General features: G+C 36.3%; 4 protein-coding genes across 4 annotated transcripts; 1 reads left to right on the forward strand and 3 right to left on the reverse strand.

Annotated features, from left to right (window-relative positions):
* Positions 1 to 512: 512 nt before the first annotated feature.
* Positions 513 to 1,787, reverse strand: LOC148231457 (uncharacterized). The gene has a single exon (XM_088193593.1). The coding sequence runs from the start codon at positions 1,785 to 1,787 to the stop codon at positions 513 to 515; it is 1,275 nt and encodes a 424-aa protein (XP_088049719.1).
* A 1,535-nt stretch (positions 1,788 to 3,322) lies between these two features.
* On the forward strand, positions 3,323 to 10,045 carry IntS14 (integrator complex subunit 14). Its single transcript, XM_088191450.1, has 10 exons — positions 3,323 to 3,660; positions 3,716 to 3,870; positions 4,477 to 4,585; positions 4,651 to 4,748; positions 4,819 to 5,017; positions 5,411 to 5,496; positions 5,574 to 5,672; positions 5,739 to 5,916; positions 8,008 to 8,174; positions 9,769 to 10,045. The coding sequence occupies exons 1-10, from the start codon at positions 3,477 to 3,479 to the stop codon at positions 9,949 to 9,951; spliced, it is 1,458 nt and encodes a 485-aa protein (XP_088047576.1). The 5' UTR covers positions 3,323 to 3,476; the 3' UTR covers positions 9,952 to 10,045.
* On the reverse strand, positions 9,423 to 10,593 carry LOC148231459 (uncharacterized). The gene is made up of 2 exons (XM_088191451.1): positions 10,500 to 10,593; positions 9,423 to 10,431 (listed from the first exon to the last, which is right to left on the reverse strand). The coding sequence occupies exons 1-2, from the start codon at positions 10,522 to 10,524 to the stop codon at positions 10,040 to 10,042; spliced, it is 417 nt and encodes a 138-aa protein (XP_088047577.1). The 5' UTR covers positions 10,525 to 10,593; the 3' UTR covers positions 9,423 to 10,039.
* A 3,012-nt stretch (positions 10,594 to 13,605) lies between these two features.
* SmD1 (small ribonucleoprotein particle protein SmD1) lies at positions 13,606 to 15,155 on the reverse strand. The gene has a single exon (XM_088192709.1). It carries the CDS (start codon positions 15,062 to 15,064, stop codon positions 14,684 to 14,686), a length of 381 nt encoding a protein of 126 aa, XP_088048835.1. The 5' UTR covers positions 15,065 to 15,155; the 3' UTR covers positions 13,606 to 14,683.
* Between the last annotated feature and the right edge of the window lie 2,964 nt (positions 15,156 to 18,119).

The following is an 18,119-nucleotide window of genomic DNA, read 5'->3' on the forward strand; positions in this document are numbered from 1 at the left end:
CAACAACCAATTGCAAACACCATTGATCAAAAACAAACGGTTAGGTTATTAGGGTTATTTTTGTGTACGATATATGTGATTTTGTATGCATCAAAGAAATCATGTCGATTTGTAAATTTTTATAACAGGATGTAGTTCAGACGAAGAAAAAATGCGTTGCAGATTTATATATTAAAATTGTCTCAGTGTGAGCATGACCCTGCTTGTCGTTCGCTTGTATAGTGCCGCGCGCGTTCATGTGTGTGTAGGTGTGCGTACGCGAGCCAGCTCGCGGACCGACGAATAGATTTTTTTTTGTTCACTCCATATATCCAACAATACGACTAAAAATGTTTGTTTATTGATATAATTAGAATGTTTAAACCATGCTAATCATACATATATAATTTTAAAATATAAAAATTGAGTATTTTGCCTGTAATGATGTGTTAAACAGAGTAAGTAGCCAAAAAATTATATCGCTAAAAACGCATGGCGTACAGCGAGTAATTAACAATTTACCGGTCGGCGGTCTAAGGGTTAATGTGGCTCGCGTCAGTCGGCTTCCTCAACCATGCTGCGTCTTCGACGATTTCTCCACCTACTTCAAGCGCGACGCCAAACGCAATGGAGCTTGCGTCACACCAAATTTTGGCGTAGGCCGTGTTCACTACGCCCCACGGTCCTCGCACCGGGTCCTCCTTACGCACGCGCTCCACAATCTCGCCAAGCATACGATATGCCCTCTTGCCGATCGCGTCTTCCCAGGCCTCCCCTTCGCACGCTCTTTTAACGTAGCTACACGCCACTCGTAGCCAGTTGCCTACTGGGTAGTGGCCAACCAGCCTTCCGCATATAGAGAACAATTCTCGTCTGCTCATTGAAGGTCCTCCCTCTACATCTGGCACTGCGTTTCCCCGCCTGAACTGCAGCCGTCCGCTTCTGTCTCTCTCGATGCGGAGTCCCAGCGCTCGCCCTCCTTCCAGGCTCTCGGTAGGTTTGGCCTTAAGGCCGTACGCACTAAGAAGCGCCTCAACTTTGCAGACCTTCACGACGCTCTCGTCGACAATTATGTCGTCGATGTAGCTATCCGTTCCCCGACGCACATCTGGGTCTTGCGCCAGCACGTATTCTACGATCTTCGACATAATTTTTGGTGCGCTGCTTAGCCCAAAACCGAGCCTTGTTAGGCAGTAGGTGCGCCCTCTAAATCGTACGAGCTGGTGCTTCCAGAGATCTTTGTGAACGCGCACCTGCAAATACGCCGCTTGAAGATCGATCAGCTGCAACGGCCCTTTCATACGCCTCCATTTCCGGAGCGTCTCGTCGCACGCCGGCGCGTCCATCCCAGGGTTGCACTTCACCGTGGCGTTCAATTCGCGGTAGTCCAGAACCGGTCGCACTTTGCCCTTATTAGGCTGCGCCACGGCCATAAGCGGCAGAACTCCGCCTTCTTGCCCTCTCCACGGTTGCAGCAGGCCATCGTCGATCCATCTCCTCACCTCAGCGTCGAACTGCTCCCGCAGCTCCAGTCGGTCAGTGCTTCCATAGTTCGGCACCTTGTTTCTCAGCAGCGCCGGCCCGTCCTTCCACTCCCACTTCATGGTCCACGCGTCGCCGTCAAACTCCGCTTCGAAATCGCCGTCTTGAATTATCGCCCTCTGAGACGTCACTGCGGCTGCGGATATTTGTCTCCCTCTCGGGCGGTCCTCCCAGAACTGCCCCGCCGATCGCCGATCCCTTCCTTCAAGCGCTTGTACGCCGTCCCGGTCGATGGTCACTCCTCCTAGCGACGCGATAACGTCCATCCCCAGCACCACGTCTGCCCCCGCAAACAATTCGCTGATTATTAGGTACGACGTACGAACACTTCTTCCGAGCACCTGTGTATCCGTTCGCACTGTCCCAACGCACTTAACCCGGGAACCGTCCCGCGCGCATCACACTTCGCGAACACCCAGTGTCTATGAGCGCCCGCACTCGCCGTCGACCGACAATTGCGTCAACGATCGGCAACGCCGCTATTCCCGCACCGAAGAGGCCGCCGACGCACCAGCCCCCCGCAGCCCGTTTCCCGGCTTCTTGCAACCTCTCGAGACGTGGCCTTCCTCTCCGCAACGCCAACACCGGATCACTTCAGCGGTCGACTGCGCCTTATCTGCGTCCCCGCACACTCGGGCCATGTGCGGTCCGCCGCACCGGTAACACCGTAAGCTCGCTCGCCGCGCCTGCCCGCCGGCAACGTCGCGTCCCGGCTTGCTTCGCGACGCTACCACCGCCGCCACGTTGGCGCTCTCAACGATATCGCCGCGGAAACCCGAAGGCGGCCCCTCGCGATGAGGATCCCTAGACGTACTCCTCAGCAACGGTCTCGTCGCGTTGATCAGCTCCGCCGTCGACAGTTTCCAGTCGGGGTCGCGAACTCGGATGGCGTTCGCTACCTCGGCGGGCAACCCGAACAGAAAATGCCGCATCAGGAACGCCCCGTCCGTGATTCCGGCGTTCGCGGCCGTGCGCCGAAGCTCCTCCATGAACACTTCGGGCGGTTCCCCGTCCCACCGCATCCCCTGCAACTTCCTATATGCGTCAAGCGGTTCCAATCCGAACGCCTTGACCAGGGTAGCCTTCAGTTGCGTGGCATCCGTTCGCACACCTTCGACCGCTTGGGCGTAGACGACGCTCGCGCGTCCTTCCAGGAACAGCGGCACGATCGGCGCGATGTCCAGCACGCCGCGCAGCTTCGCGGCCATCTCCAGCTTCGTGAACCACGCGTTCACGTCGCCCTCGCCGTCAAACGGCTTCACAACGTCCACGAATCTTATCTCGCCCGCCATGACACGGCTGCCGAAATAGCTTGTAACGGGACCTCTCTCTCCCGCGGTCTCCGACCAACTGAACTCCCGTCCACGTGCGCGTCGCTCCTACACCGTCTTGGCCATAACACCACATAGTATTTGTAGAATTTTTCGTGATGAATGATTAAGAAAGTTACTACCTTAATAAATTTTGTTTTATATTTTGCGTATAACAGAAATACAAAAAACAAGGAGAAGGACAATATTATAATTATCTTTTTTAAAAAATAATATATTGTGCAATATATATTATCGTAAGTTATTTTCTCTTACAGGGAAAACACGACTTATTTAATTGCATTGCGATAAATTTCACAAGATTTCGCTTTTTCTTAAAATGTAGAAGAAAAACTTCTCATGTGATTTATGAGACTTTCTTAAGGTGTGTAATTTACGAATTAAAATAATGTGCACTTCATAAACCTTCTTGTAAAGGAGTGGTATAGAATAAATATATGTGCTATAATTATGCTAAGTAATTTTTTTTTGACTGGCAACAATTTATGATGTTGAGGTTGTAATTTGGACTAATGTCAAAAAATTCATAACAACGCTTCAAATTAATCTATGTTATTGTAATTATATATAAAAAACAAAAGGTTCAACATTGAAGACATAAATAAATGATAATATCGCATAAAAATGCCGATCGTGATATTACTCGACGTTTCCTTGTCTATGTCGAGGCCTGTGCCTCAAGAGACTTCCAGGGGACTTACGAGGGCCGCCCTGGCCGCGGCGGGCATCAACACTCTATTGGATCATTTGACGGCTCACTCCCGTTTAGAGTTTGTGTCGCTGGTTGTGTTTTCCTCTTTATATGAAGGTAAATCGTCAAGATATCAGATGGTCATATGTCGTATATTGAATTTCTATTACAGTTGTAGCCGGATTTACCAGAGAATATGACGTTATCAGACAAAAGTTGAGAATGCTCGACGATTATGACAAGACGTGTTTGGATAGTGCTATCGTCGGCGCTTATCACCTAGTTATGTCCGAATGGGGACATCAGACCCACACCCATATCATTTTGGTACTATAATTGTTCACTCAATCTGGAATTTAACGCTTTAGTGCTTTTCTGTATATATATATTATTATTCCAAGACTTTAATGTTTAACGTTGTTTTAAGATATATGGTAAAATCACTAGTAACAGCCTGACTTAATTAAATCTAAAGATCAAAGTTGTACGACTGCCAAAATTATGCTTCCAATATAAAAATTAAAAATACAAAATCAACTTAAGTGATATATTTTTGTTAAAATAAATAAAATATTGTTATTATGTATACTTCAGGCTAAACAAAAAATTTTCCTGCCGCATATGTATAAAAAAAATGTACTATAACCCAGAAAATACATTATGACGTGTGGTATATTTCATCTCTGGCAAATTTCGTTCCAGATTATAACGCGCAGATATACACGTCCATGGGGAAAATGGTGCTTAAATGTTTTACGTTTTTTAAAACGTCTAAAATTTTAACTATGATATAAAAGGCTTCAATAAAAAGTTCAGTTAATACGTGTTTCACTTGCTATTTCTATGTTTTCTATGTATATTATAATAATACAGCTCATTTTCTACTTACATATTTGTTAGCATGTTTTTAATTTAATATTATTGTACTTATAGATCACTGATGGTTGTATAAGCGAAACTGCACAAATTCCACCTGCCAATTTTCCATGTACCTTACACATTCTCTGCGTCGCTCCACCAAACGATCCATCACTTACTATAGGTATATTTATTTTACATTATAATATAAGAGTATTCTATATAAAGTATTTTTATTATTTATTTCAGCTTCGCCGATATACCACAGATTGATAGACTGTGTAAGCGTTTGTGGAGCTCCGTTGGGTGGATTGTATATTCCAGATCAACCCCTCAGTTTGTCGGCCGTTAGTAATTTATTTCTTAAGATATATTATATTTTTTTTAAGGTTTGTTTTAATAAGTTATATTTTTTAGATCAATTCGACAGTTAGACGTTTCTGTAATGAGCAGTTAGCTTCGTGGAAGGGAATAATCCGCTGCGGTACTCTAGAAGCTCGTATCACTTTAGCTCCGGTGCCGTTACCTTATACTCACATCACCGATTTTGATTCTATTAAACTAACAATGACAACGACCATTGATATATGCGGTTTCATTGGAATGCAAGAAATAGGTACATAAAATGAACTTTAATCTGCTATGTAATATTTACAACGCTCTAGGAATTTGATTTTTAGCATTGCTTTTTGATCAAAGTTCTTGTAGTGGTTAATGGAATAGTATTTGGTGTCGATTAAATTTATAAGAATTATCTGACAAATGCTCACCATATTTTTTTAATACGTTTATTTTATTAATATAAATGTTTGCAAGGTCTCGATATCTTCGTACCGTAAGAATAAAATGATCTTTGTAAACCAACTTGGTTTAAAAATTATAACAAATTTTCAGAAGAACAAACTAAATTACCGATATCACTAATCAACGGTATAATTAAATTTATAGAACCGTGTAAACATCCCTTATACAATATAACATCTTGTTTAATATATTATTTTATAAATAGGATCACCGATGGCTTTAAGTAGACATCTAGTTTTACCAGCACAGCCTTCAGTGAATTCACAGTCAAAGCTAACCAACATTGCCAAGGTATGAATACTATTTACATATTAATACATTTAAATTCATTATTTGCTTCTATTTTTATAGTAACTTTTTTTGTTTAGGGCGAATCTTCATCAGAATTACCAAGCACACCAGAAGAAGAGACAAGTGATGCTGGGAAGCAAGCTAATTTTTGTGTTTTACTGCACGGAGCACTGAAGGTATATAATAACACTTGTACACTCTGTGTACATCACAGGATTTTAAACTAAAAATGCGCATTTCAGGTAGAGAATATGGCAGGACTGGTACAACTCGGAGACGACTGGTACGGATTGGTGCACTCGTGGGCCGACTGCAAGAAAAAGTCTAATCTGATGCTTAGCGTTTTACCACCGGGCGACGACGCTCTACCCTGGCTCGGCCCCCTGAGCCAATTAGGTATCCAAGATTCTTCGGAACTCGGTGAGCAATCAATGAATATATATTTTACACGGAAACTGTGAAATTGCTTATTACATAAAATAGGCAAAAAATTGCCTAATTCGTAAAAAAGGCAAGCCCATTGCTTAATTCATTAATTAGGTAAATTATTTGCCGAATGCGTGAATTGGGCAGAAATCTGTGTCAATGATAAATATGTTACACGAAATAGGCAAAAAATTGCCTTACTTCATGAAAAGTGCAGGCCCGTTGCTTTATTCATGAATTAGGCTAATTATCTGCAGAATGTGTGAATTGGGCAGAATTTTTTAGGGTATGTTTAATGTGGGCACCTGAATATTCCTTGCTTCGAAATTAAATTTATATTAGTGACATCTCTTGAGAAGGATTTATACTAAAAAAAAAACAATAATTAAAAGTTCAAACAGCATCACATTTTTTTTTATAAATGGGCTGCTAGCCGGCTTGATACATGTGGGCAAATTTCATGCATCTGGGATGCATTTATGCGTATAAATATTTCTTTCGCTTTGCGAATTAGTTCTTTTTGATGCCTTGTTGTGCATCATTTCTTTATACAGTAGGTTCTCGAGTTACGCGGTTAAAAATTTCGAAAATTTAAAATTTGTTATAATATCGATGTTGATATAGATTTGCGCGTAAATTTTTGCTCCTAGTTGATAATGCACCGGGACATCCACAGTGTGATCACGAACATATCAAAATAGCATTTTTGCCCCCAAATACGACCTCTTTAATACAACCTATGGATCAAGGTCTAATACAAAGCTTTAAAAAATATTACTTAAGGACAACTTTTAGAAATGCCATAAAGGTAACTGAAGGGCAAAACAGTATATCACTCACACAGTTTTGGAAAGAATACAATATTTATGAAGCTGTTAAAAATATTGGTGTTGCCTGGAATGAAATTGCAAAGTCTACCATGAAAAACGTTTGGAAGAAGCTTACTCCTCAATTTTTTGAAGTTGTTGAAGACCCTATGCAAGAAGATAACATAATTAATGATCTTGTTGAAATGACAAACCAATTAAATTTAAATCTAAACGAAAATGATTTCATTGAATTGTTAGAAAGTCATAGAGTGGAATTAAACAACGAAGATTTAATAGAACTTGAAGAATATAGAAACAATGGCTGTGATTCGGAGGAGGAAGTCAAAGAAACAAAAGAATTTGAGTACAAAAAAATGAAAGAATGCCTCAATTTGATAGACCAAGGAATGGCTGGTTTAAAAGCACAAGATCCCGACATTGATCGGTTTGAGAAAGCCAATAAAGCAGTTCAGAACGCTATTTCCTGTTATAAAAATATCTATTATGAGAAAAAAAGATCTAGTGTACAATCTTCACTGGATAAGTACGGTTTCTTATTAGATAAAATAAATCCAACACCTAAAGATATTGAAATAGAATAGTATAGACATTATGACATGATATTTTAATGAATATGTATGTATAAATATTATTTTTATGTTTCTCATTTTATTTTGTAAAAAAAGTTAAGATTATAATGTATGTAGACATTTTACACATAGAATAAATTTTTATAATGCTTTTATTTTCATTTTAACCTAATGTATACATACAAGAAGACGGCATTTAGTTCTTTTAAGTATCGTTCGGATGATTGGGGGAATGTATTAATATTTAATACATATCGGATGAGTATTCCTCTACTTACGCGATTTTCGACTTACGCGAATTTTTCTGGAACGAATTAACCGCGTAAGTCGAGAACTTACTGTATAGCAAATTATCCAGTAAAGGCTGAATAAAAAAATCATTTAAGCTTTTAAATGCTGCGTCACTATCTCTTTCTGAAAATAAATATAAAATACTTCTTGGGTTACTGATAAATTATGCTTTATGAATTAAAAAGAAAAGGTTTTGTAAGTAATTAATTAATTTGCTTTAAAAAAATTGTCAACCAGCGAGTCACTGGTTAAACCCGATGTAAATTGCAATCGCTACAATTATTTTAGTAAAACACTTAAAATTCTCATATGTGTAAAAAAATATCCCGCATTACGTGTTAATTATAAATATATTCAAAATAAAAATATATATTTATGTACTACATTTGACACAGGTGAGATCTTCCCTGTCAGGATAGCAGAGAGAAGAAGCTATTCCAGTGCAGGGGGCGGCGCCGGAGCCGGATCGGCGTGGGTGCATCCCGCCGGTTTACAGACTGATCTTCATAAACTGTTAAGACACGCTCGAAAATTACCGGACAAAGTCAACCACTTCTATAAGGTTTGATTATTAGCTTTTAGATAAATATCAATTCCACAATTCTTCAATTAAAATATTGATGAAATAACTTTGAAAGATTATTATTTATTGAAGGACTTCATTGTGTGATGATTGCATTACCCTTAAACAGAAGGGGAGATTGATGTTATATTGATGTTCTCACGGGTGCGATATGACAGGGAATTGTTTTAACCCTTTTATTTAATAATTCAAAAAATAAAATTAGTGAATGATTTCTGACTTGTTTTAAAAAATTAATTTAAAAAAAATAATCAACAAAAAACGCTGGCGCTTAAGTGGTTAAGAGAAATGTGCCTTTAAATAAATACTTTGTTCCATAAAATGAATTATTCGTGCAATTATATAAGATAAATCTTCGGAAAAGGATTCGTTGCAGAGTTATTCATAAGTCGTTAGCTGTTCTGATCAACAGTAATGCACAAACAATTCGTTTTATGGAACAATTATTTTATATATTGCTCATTTAAATAATTGTCTTCTGTTCTAATAATCGTTTTTGTGAAATTTTATTTCTTTATAAACCGACTCACACTTAATATATTCATATTCAAATCTATATAATTTTATTTTAAAAGTAGTAAAATAGAGCCATAAAAATTTAGTCACTTTGTTTTTCTTGTAATAAATTAATTTAAAAATAATAAAATTAGTATTTAATTTTTTTTAAATTATATATTCTTATTATAAAGGCTTAAAAGTTTAGTCAGATTATTTAAATTTTTTTATGTAGATGTTTTATGCGCTTAAAAATTCGCATTAAGCGCTCACAATCGAACACTTAATCTAAGCCTTCCAATAGCTTTTTTAACCCTTTCAATGTGGCTGATATTTTTGCGCGCAATTTCGAAATTTGTTAATATGTGGGGGAGCACCTATTTATGCCGTAAGTTATTTAAATATTATTTCCATAAATTGAAGTGTTTTTCAACCTTAAATTATAAAAAAAAGGCTCAAAGGTTCATGACACATTTAGGTGCCTTCTATAGGTGTCATCGGCAATGAATTTAAAACCTTTTTATAAGAAAAATGTGACATATTATAACCAGATGTATTATTTAGTTTTGCTAAAGCAATATTAAAATAAATCAGTTGAAGTGGTCTAAAAATGGGCTTAGATGAATGAAATCCTATTACATTACACAAATATTTTGTCCCCGTCTCACACTTTTAATTGTAAGCGTAAGGAAACAAAGCATTATAATTAAATTTAAAAATAATAAATAAATATTTTAATTTTATATTTTTATTGAATTCATTTTATACAATTTTTATTAACAATCGCCATTTTGTTAGTATTGTACGCCCTTCCTTAAATGAAAGCGTACTTATGTTATCAAAAGACCTTCTACGTATTGTGTTCCTGATCGACATTTCGCCCGAAACTCACGTTCGCTCGCAACGAGCAAGATACTGTACTGTGTTTTTTTAAGTTATATTTTCAAAGTAGTGCTCTTGATAATATATTGAACTTGATTTAAATATATGAGAAAATATGAGTCGTGCATTTATTGTTAAAATGCAGATTTATAGGAACTAAATGAAGAAATATTTAAATGATTTTATATTTTTCTAGGAAGTTAATCGTGTGAGACGAGCTGCTTTGGCTTTGGGCTGGGTCGAAGCTCTAGAAGCCACCGCTAGCGTTTTAGAAAGGGAAATATCATCGTTGCCGCAAGGAGCCAAAATGCCGTTATCGATAGCGGCGCATCATTTGAGGAACACGAGCGATCCAAAAAGTCAACTGCCTCTAACATAAAAACATATTACAAATATGACGGTCAAGTTTGCGCAACGTAAATGTAAAAATACATTTTGTACTATTATTAATAAAATAAATACTTTCATCAAGACTCGTGTTTTTTCTTTTTGATTTTGTCAATTATCGCTTCGGAGTCTATAGCTTCTCTGGTCAGTATGTGGATTTTGTCGTGTCTTATCTGATTAATAACCTTCTCCAAGTCGTCTAGTTCTTTAGATAAAACGTTTAAAATCTCGCCGTCGGGCTTGTCCATTTTAAACGAAGAGTTCAGCAGCTTTTCGGTCTCCCTGTCCAAAGTTTCCACCTCGTAAGTCGTATGTTTACGTTTCAGACCCGATTTTAAAGATATCATTTTTATCTTTGCTATGTCTTCGTCGATCTTTTTTATTTTGGGAGGATAGTAAACTCGCGAGCGAACCACTTTGTGTATCAAGCTCATGTATTCTTCCTCCAGAGCGAAGTCGATCTTTGAGTCGTCTTTGGAGAAATAAAATCAAATTAAAAATATTTCGCGACCGAAATCCATTCAATCGTTGCAAATTTACCGAATAAGTCATCTTCCAGTGACATCTTTCATCAATAGTATCGAAGCTCCAAACACTTACGTCAACGGACAAAACAAACGTCAGATTTGAATTCGGCCATAACAAAATATTTTTCGACCATGATATTTTAATAAAATAATTATTATACATATTGCATCTAATAATTTTAAACACCTATTGTTGAGATTTTAACCAATAAAATTATGTTTATAAATAAATAATCGTGTTGGTGTTTATTTTCTAATCATTGGTAAAGTATCGAAATTAATCGTTTACCAGTGTCGGCGTGTGTTATTTAGTGTTATCGACGACACTGATAAACAGTTATTTGCGATTTTTAGCTTAAAAGTAAACATGCTCATAGCGATAAAAAACTGAGTTTTATATTTAAAAACGTATTTATGTACGAAACGTTGTAACCCTTTTTCACAGACGTTGGAGCCAAAAGCTAAACTAATGTTCATAACCATTGGTTTCTGAGTGTGTCGTTGATATAATTAACAAGTACAAAAAATACTTTTAAATTTGTATATTTAAAAGGCAGGTTCAGTAAGTGATGTCAAAGGGTTAGGGGGAGGGGTGTCAGTGGAATTGTGACAGTGTAAAACAAACGGTCTGGCTCATTGACATATTGAGACGTAAAGAGAAGAGGTGAGAGAGCGAAAAATCATGAAAAACATGTGATCTGCTATTTTGTTTAAAAAATATTTTAAGGCGTCAACAATAGGACTAGAAAAAGGGTTTCACATAAATATCACGCTAGGATTCTCCGGTGCATTGAATGAATATTTCTAAGTTACGAGAAACAATATATCGCCGGAAGACTAAAAGCACGGTAAGGACGCAATATTTCCGTTGCACAATTCGACCTCGGAGATGTCCATCAAATAAATGTCACTTTCTAAAGCAGGAGCGGCCAACCCAAACGATCTTGTGGGCCACTTTAAAAATTCATCATAATTCTCTACGGGCCACATATAAAATTATATATCCCCATATTAGATTTAGATACACTATAGACATTTTTTTGGAGTGGAAAATTAAAACATAATGAGTTATTATTATTGTGTTTACTGTTATTCTTACACTTAAATATAGATAATATAATAATAATGATACTAAACGTACATTGTAAAGAATCTCGCGAGTCGGGAAAATTTTCACCGGGACCACGGGTTGGCCACCCCTGTTCTAAAGGCATATGAATATTTCGTTGTCTTAAGAAGCGAGTGCAACGATTGGTTGGATGATCGCAGCATGATTGTGATTCGACAGCAAGCTTTGGAGCTCTGAATATTTAAGGCTGGTCTCCAATGAGGAGAAAGTAGACACCCGCGGACAACATACGGTCATCGATGCCCACATAATGAGAGGAACTCAACCATACGAGCACCACAACAGAGAAAGACCAACCTTCACTATACTGTCGCTGCCATACCAATCAGAAGTCTTAGAATAATTCCACTGGCATCATCCCTCCGCCAGCTTCCCCACCACCGCTCGGGTAATAACGTTATCTGACATTATAGTAACTCGCAATAAATATAATTTTAACGAATAAATTGTTACCAGTTTCCAACTGCGAAGTCACACTTCTCAGAGTAAGAAAACCATAAATAACTATAATTAGTTTTTCATGTAAGAGTGAACACCAAAATCATAGGATGTTAATTTTTTTGGCCAACACTCGCTCGCACCTAACCTGTCTAAAATATAGGTTATTAAAACTTGTAAAATAAATTAAATTGTCATCGGCAACAGGTGTTTTTTTACACTTTTCTTTATTATTAATTATATCATTAATATATAGTAACGGTCCATGAAAAATCTACAAAGGTATTACGATTATAAAATTGTGTTTGCGATATTTTCAACTAATTAAACTTGCAAAAGGTTAAACAGATTTTGAAATAAGCAAATTATTGAAATTTTTCGAAACAGTGATATTTGTGAAAATTTAGTATTGCAATGAAAAATTTTTGTTACCGTAAAACTAGTTTATAAATACAAAAACTGAAACTTACATTATATTTATAATTATATAAAGCAAAATTTAATATTTAGTTGGTTCTCCTTTATTTCGTAATACTCCATCAATTCGACCAATGTTTTTAAATTTCTTCGTACCATACTTATTCTAAACTTTCTATCAATTCTCATTTTGACGAAGGTAATTTCTTTTGGAATTGTGCTCCCATTATAGTCCACAGGTTCTTAGCATTCTAGATTCGAAATGCTATTTTGTTGTCCTTCAATATGCACTCCGTTTCGTGCGCATAATGAATAAATTTTCCAATAATTAATTTTTTTCCTTTCATCCTTCCAACAATATTAGTTTGCCTACCCCATAGTATGAAAAACATCCCCAGATCATCTCACCTTCAAGATAATTGACTGTCGTCTGAATATACTCATCACTAAAACGGCGACGTACAGTTTCTACGCTCACTTCAATGAACTCATGTTCTTACACCTACCGCACTCTTAAAACGTTTTGTAAACAAATCTCTCTCAATAGCCGATCTTCTGATAAATTGGTCTTTCTTTGTTTTTCTGAGCTTTTTTCCTTTGTAAGGATGTGGAATCCTCATATTTTGTTAATGAAATTTAGCAGTTGTTTTACTGCACCCTAATTTGCTTGCAATATAACGTGAACTGAATTTTTTCTTTAGCCAGAATCAAAATTTCAGATTTCATTGATGTTGTCAATTGTCGTACCATTGGCATGTTGAACAAAAATCACGTAAAACGACATAAACACTTGAAAAACCAGTCGCTAACTGCTCATAGAAAAAAACATTCTGAAAAACATAAGCCGTTCACTGACTGCTACCGTATAATGTAAAATAACAATGTTCCTGAGGTATACAGTGAGATATTATTTTTTCTTTTTTAAATAATATATGTATTTAAGTTATTAATCCATAAAATAATACAAACCTTATAATTGTAATTGTTTGATTAAATTATTAGTAAAATCACCTTTTGAAACCTGAGACAGTATAGTGAAGGTTGTTTAATCTCTAAAACAGCAATTCTTTTAATTATCCATTGTCCCGTCCCGTTGATGTTTAAAGAACTATGTATGTTTATAGCAAAAAAAGAATTCTCCATACACATAGCTAAATAAAATATTTAGCATTTTCTTTTATTCAATCTAGTACAAATACACGATAGTCGAGACGCTGACAAAAGTAGAAAGATAGTAAGTTATTGTAACTGTTCAAGTATCACATATATTAAATAAATGGGTATATAAATATTTTTAACTATCCAATAAGCATAAAATATAATGTCTGCATCGGAAGCGCAGATTCTTAATCTTTGAATATCACACTATATTTCATAGTGAAATTTTTCGACCGACTAAAACTGAATTATATGTATTAATACTTTTTTTAATGAAAACATAATGAATATTTAGTTAAGTTTATTTAACGTATTATTTTTCTTGTTAAGTTATAGTTTCTACGCTAAGATTTGTCTCTCTTGAAAGAAACTATTATTTAAGCTTAGAAAAGATATTACAAACCGAGTTGTGATGATAATTTGAATAGCGAGTGACAAAATATGTATCATGATTATTATCAAAAAATTAGGACATTGATTTTTACCCATTGCGGCGTAAAAAGATTGATAATAAAAATGTACTTTTTTTCCAGATCAGGGGTAGATTCATCACACTTAAAATATATTAATGGTCGAAGTAGTGAAAAGTAATGTATTAAAAAAATATTTTTGCGAATATATGATAGATATTACAGTTACGAGTTGGCTGAATAATTAAATTATATTCTGAGAACTCATGATGAACCAGTTTATTCAAAGGGGAAAATATCTATAGTGTATTTAAATCTAATATAGGGTTTGTAGTGGCCCGAAAGATCATTTGGGTTCGCAACCCCTGATCTAGATAATACTTCTCATCCAAATGAATTATGATGTTATTTCGTAAAAGAAACAATAAGTCATTAAGTAATAATTGAAAAATTTCACTGCTATCAATATGGCGTTTTAAATAATCTAATAATATCCATTCATCCCACTGTAAATTTGACCAGTTAAATAAAATAGAGTAGTATTAGAAAATTTAGTTTATTTAAATATATAATAGTTAAAACTAGCAAATGTGTCCTCGTTCACGCACAAAAAATATATTTACACAGGATTTTGTCTGCGGGCAATTACCGCCTGCCCCTGCCTCTGCCGCCGCCGCGCGCGCCTCTCGCTCCTCCCCTCGCGCCACGGCCGCGACCCCTGCCGGGGCGAGGACCCGTGCGCGGCGCCTCTCGTTTCCTGGGCCTGCCCTTGGGGCTGACGTCTAGCAGCAGCACCTCGAGAAGCAGCGAGTCGGGCAGGATGAAGTACCTGATGTTGTTTCCGCGGATGCTGAGCGAGTCTAGCTGGATGGGCTCTTTCCTCGGCGGCGTCAGCTTCACGCCCTTCAAGTGCGTGTTCATGGCCACGTCCACTCCGGCCACCGTGCCGTGAACCTGCACCCCGTTCTTCAACTCCACCGTCACCGTCTCGTGGCTCAGCTTCATCAGAAAGCGGACGAGCTTCATGGCGTTTGAGGTTAGGTCGCCGACAAACGCTACCCGAACGAAACGACCGACGCCGGTTAGGTCGTAACGCGGCGCAAAGCGGCCATCAGCTAATGTGGTTTACAAATAAATATTTTAATTTACTTTTAGTTTATATTCGATAGAGCTTTCGTAACAATATATTCAAAGTGTATTTTTTATAATTTTTTAAAGCTTCAAGTGAGCATACAACTTAATGCAGTTTTAGAACAATAGGTATCCCTAGCCTTTGTATTTAAAAATCATGACGACGGTTTTTCGTCAGTCACTTAACAACTTATACTCAAGCCTAGCAATTATATAATATTTAGTGAATTAGATACTTATTATATATGCCTTTATTTTATAAATTCTGACTTTTAATATAAATATCAAAATAAAAATTGTAATAAAGAGTTGAACATTTTTTTACTTAAAACAAACTAATAATATGAAGGGTAAAAATTAAAAAAAAAAATATCAGATACATTCCTTTTGGATTTATTTTTCACTCTGTTATATTGCTACGCTATGATGATTGTAAATACAGAAAATAACATATGGAACAGAATCCCAATTAGACAAAGGCTTCCCCAGTAAATTGATATTTATCAAATTCGAGATGAGGTCTACGGTAAGACTGCATCTCAATCTAAATTATTAAACTGACATTACTCAATACGAGTTGAGTATTTAACAAATCTGAAAAAAATTAACAACAGGTATACATTTTTTAATAACCCATCATTTTTCAACAACAGGTTCTAGAGAACCGGGAAAACAGGTTACCAACCCACCGCTAAATGTAGGTAAAAGAATTTTGAGATTTAATATATTTAAAAAATTAGAAAGGAAGAAGTCAAATTAAATTATGTCTATTCTTAATTAATCAGTTTTTAAGCAATTGTAGAAAAAAACAGGGAACATTATAATATATGTACATAATCAAAAAAATAGTAGAAAAATGGTTATATTATCTAGGATGAGAAATATGTCAAGTATTAATTATATATGCTTAATATATTAGATAAGACGATGTTGCAAAAATTACACAATAGCGCAACGAGAGTATTTGATAGATTGATATGTCTTAATATAAACGCTATATTACCGAGTGTTTCCACTGCGACGGCGACGCCATGGTTTTTTACTTTTACGATACATGCAAAGGGGGGGGGGGAAGAGGTAGAGGAATTTGTAGAGAAATTTGTGGCATACGGTTTACAGTTTTTATAGATATAGCGTAATCATTATTAGTGATATTTGGATTTTTAATAATCTAAAATATCAAGATAGGTAAAATGTGCAAGCTTTTTTTATTCATTGTAATTTATCAAATTCGTTAACGGTTTATTTTTCATCTAACGCAATTACGTGGATTTACGAGGTGCACGAGTAAGAATGAGAGCGACGGTATAATTTTCGAGAGATACGCTCGCCTCCTCGCATGCAGTCGAGCATCTTTCGCTAATGGTTTTTAAACGATCCCCGCTGTCCCAGTTGGCCGTCGGCCACGTCCCATTCACGGAAACGACTTCTTTTCTCGCTATCTGAAAATTTGTCTTTGCGGTGATACCCGAATGATTGCAATTGTAAAGTAACAAGTCATAGTCAAGCAATGTGACAAAAGGGATGATGTAGTTTTCATGGACAGTTGGTAGCCCTGATACTTAAATTTCACAAGCAATTCCTAGCTTGAAACTAATACTCTTCCAATTCGCGATTAGTTTTGTGCAGTAGATGTATTGGGCTAATGTTAGTGAATGTGTATTTTTCAGTGAAGTTATATTTACACTAGTGAGGTCCAAATATATTTTCACCAGTAGATATATATTTCTACCAGCGAAAATATAATTTATCTAATAGGCGCTAGTGAAATTATATGCTGCTCTAAAATGTCTAGTGAAATTATATGCTGCTCTAAAACACCACCCCTGATCTTCGAGAGGTGTATATGTTGCCTCAGTCGCAGCCTTGGCCCTCGGTTCCCCTCTGCTTGCGTTACTCTGTTATGCTTTGTTCGTCATTAGTAGTGTCTCGCCCCCTACTTAAGACGGTCAGCCCGATAGATCATTTCCCCTCAAGGGTATGGGTTTTAACCTCAAGAATGGTCCTTCGCTCTTTCACACTATAAACGGCGAACTCCAGCGTGTGGTCGACTAGCGTCGAAGATATAGGTGCAATCAGAATATCTCTCGTATAACTCTACTTATAAATAGAAAATCTGCACTTTACCTTAAATGTCGAGATCCGTTACAGTTATATGCCCACATCGCATAAAATTTTTATTCTAAATTATATCTTCTCACGGTACAAGTTTTATAGATGTACTTAGTTTGAATTTCCACTTCAGGAAGTTCGAATACGGAAATTTAACACTAATATGAACATGAAATTTTCGATCACATTCCGGAAATTTATGACGATCGGACGCGACTCAAACTTTGACAAACATATCTATGCTCGAACGAATAAGATATATATTATGTATCATAACCTAGCATAATTAATATTTTATTATATTGAAATATAAATTTTTATTGAATTGAAAACTAAAATATTACCGTATTTTTTTATTATCAATCAGTGCTCAGTGGTACTTAATTGAATTTATAAATGTTTTTTTATTATATAATATGAAAGCAACGAAATAATTAAAAACATTATTCATACATGAACATATAAATCAAGAGTTAAAGTTACCCACATTGGATATGCTTTCGTTTTAAAAAACCGGAAAGGTAAGCAGATTCAATAGAGATAGAGGCAAAATAATACCGATATTAATAATATTTTTAAAAATATAACACTTATAGGTAAATATAACTTAAAATATAAATTATTACATAGGTGATAATGTTAAAGAAGTTGTAGATAATTTATGTAATTAATAAAATATAACAGAAATATGGTCGAAAAATTGCTATTTTTACTTTGTGGTCAGTTCGTGCGGTACCCATTTGTGTATTTTTCACACTTTTATTATGGCAAATGGGTAAACAGTTCATATGGTGAATTCTTCAAGTCTGCTTATTAGCTTTAATAGTTTCTCAATATT

This window comes from Plectrocnemia conspersa, unplaced genomic scaffold (assembly GCF_051122295.1).
Source record: "Plectrocnemia conspersa isolate PC_06_02 unplaced genomic scaffold, ASM5112229v1 ptg000009l, whole genome shotgun sequence".
Taxonomy (NCBI): domain Eukaryota; kingdom Metazoa; phylum Arthropoda; class Insecta; order Trichoptera; family Polycentropodidae; genus Plectrocnemia; species Plectrocnemia conspersa.